Here is a 2,500-nt window from a genome sequence, read left to right as displayed (position 1 = left end):
GCTACATTACAAAACTGGAGTCTGTCATCTGAAAACATTAATATCAGCTGCTTGCTCCTGTTGCCTGGCTCCAAACAGGGAGGAAAATAATTCGTTTCTGTTGAGAGATGGCAAAACAGATGATAAGACAAATATCCAAAGGCATTTTTTCCACTATTTCTTCTTTCCTCTTTCTTTCGGAGGTTCCGTTTCACAAAGGAAATACCAATCCAAAAACAATGGGTTTGAGAAAACTATTACTGAAAGAAATGTATATACTTGAAGAACCGGTTCGAGAGGGAGAACTGATCCCCGCACTTTAACTGGACAATAGGGAGCTTAAGCAACGACAACGGCGACGGCAACGAGAACGTCACGAATTTGCATATTTAGTCGGTAAAAACAATAGCTTTGCACGCCCTGCACGCACGCTTTTCACTTTTGTCCATTTCTTTGCCGTCGTCAGCAAAGCAAAAACGTGAAATAGCCAAGTTTTTGGTTTTATGAAGAACGTCAGCACTTGAGGATAAATTTTCATTTTCTCTCCAAAAATGGAGTGCCGTTCTGACTGGTGTCCTCTTTGAGGAAATACCTCACCCTTGTCATATTAAAAACGTTGAAATAGTCACGAAGCGATTACAATAACGTAAATTTATATTTTGAGATGACGTTCTCGTTGCCGTCGCCGTTGTCGTTGCTTAAGCTCCCTAATTTAAGCAACAGACCGTACCCCTTATGACGTAACGCATCACAATTCCTTTGTTGAGTGACCACTGCAACATTGCATTCTGATAGTTATAGTAGTCATGAACAAAACAATTTTGATACTTTACGTCATAAGGGGTAAAGCCTATTGTGTCTTATAGACACCTCAAATGTTCAGCTGGTTTAGAATATAATCCGAACTTCAAATAGATACATTTATTTCATTCATCGATTCATCAATTTTAACCGACTCGGCCTTCGGCCTCGTCGGCAAAGTATTAGGCGATGTCACGCTCACTTTCGCGCTATAACTGTTAAATATTGGTATGTGGGAGAGGGGAGAGGAGAAGGAAGTGGGGAGGGGTAAACCGATAGACTTTTTCGTGAGTGCATGTCAAATGATGATTAAGAGGATTTTTTTCCCCAAACCTTTTGTCCAAGATTGCATCTCAAATAAACTGAGAGGAAAGTCTTAAGGCCTGGCCAAACGCTCGCAAAATTTCAAAGCAACATCTTGCAACATTGTTGGGCACAACAAGGTCAACTTTTTCGTGCAGCATTTTGGATGTTGCATGATGTTGTACTCGTTTGGCCACGTTCACGCAACGCTAAGGCATGCGCGTTAGGTCCACTTCTTGCGCGCCAGGGGCCTGGGGAACATGAATATTGACATATTGCGTTGAAAATGCTGGAAATGTTGCGTGCATTTGGCCACCCCGTTCAATACATGTCGTAACATTATACAACAATGTTGCGTTGAAATGTTGCGAGCGTTTAGCCAGGCCTTAAGGAGAATAGAGGCATCATCCGCTTCTGAGAATGAAAAAAAAAACGCACTCTTACAACGTTAACGAACCTTGAAGAGTGAGGCATATGTCCTTTTTCTATTGGTGCCATAAAGCTGACAAGTTTCCCATGGACTTGGTAGCTAGACGACATGCAATGAACAAAAGCCATTAATAAATCATGATAGAAGCGAGATCGCAAGTGATAACCAATCTTAGTATTGTTGGTTTTCACGCACGTGATCAACGGCCATGTTTTTCAACGAAAACAAAAGAAATCGTTTGCATAATAATAGAGTTCAAATTCCCGGAGGACTGGGTGGGGACACAAATATGGCAGCCGTTTCTTTGTTTAGGGGCACAAACATGGCGACCGAGACGTCATGTGAAACCAAGAATATACTAAAACAGTGGACAGTGTTGAACGCGCGCGCTGATTTGCTACTCAAACTCCGGATATCCTTTGTTAGTATCACCCAACTAGTGGTGTAATGCAAATCCCGCATTTAGATTGGCTACGCTACTAGACGACTATTATTAATAGTCCTCGAGTAGCGAAAAGCGTGACGCTTTCTTTCGTTTTATTCCCAAATAAATATTTCTTTAATTTGCATTTGCTAACTTTATTATTGCCTTTTTTGTCCGACTAGTTGGGTGATACTAAAACAATTAGGCCCTTCGCCCTCAAGGGCCACGGGTCAATAGCCCATTCGGATTCGCCTCATGGGCTATTGACCCGTAGCCCCTGCGGGCTACGGGTCTAATTGTTAACTATTCACCTCCGAGCAATTCGCGCGCGAAAATGTTGTAATCTTTGCAGGAATAAACGAGTTAAAATCATCTCTTTGTGCTATACTATCTGACTATTTTAGTATCTACTAAAACAACTATTTACCTTATTGTCGGTGGCCAGTGGTGGATATTTACCTCGCCGCAAATATCCACCACTAGCCACCTCCACTTTGGTGAATATTTGCTAATTATTGTAAACTCAACAGAACATTGCGCTTCCGATTGGCCAATGCACGACG

The 2,500-nt window shown here is 41.9% G+C and overlaps 1 protein-coding gene across 1 annotated transcript in view; it reads right to left on the bottom strand.

Annotated features, from left to right (window-relative positions):
- Positions 1 to 2,500, bottom strand: part of LOC138010325 (protein AATF-like) — a 15,499-nt gene that overhangs the window by 1,094 nt on the left and 11,905 nt on the right. The window contains exons 11-12 of the mRNA XM_068857246.1: positions 1,541 to 1,612; positions 1 to 97 (exon numbers count right to left, since the gene is read on the bottom strand). The exon at positions 1 to 97 is cut by the window's left edge and continues 1,094 nt beyond it. Coding sequence (XP_068713347.1) covers positions 25 to 97; positions 1,541 to 1,612 — 145 coding nt within the window. The 3' untranslated portion in view covers positions 1 to 24. The remainder of the gene's footprint in view (positions 98 to 1,540; positions 1,613 to 2,500) is intronic.

Source organism: Montipora foliosa, chromosome 7 (assembly GCF_036669935.1).
Source record: "Montipora foliosa isolate CH-2021 chromosome 7, ASM3666993v2, whole genome shotgun sequence".
Classification (NCBI taxonomy): Eukaryota; Metazoa; Cnidaria; class Anthozoa; order Scleractinia; family Acroporidae; genus Montipora; species Montipora foliosa.
This window is presented reverse-complemented; position numbering and strand designations above follow the sequence as displayed.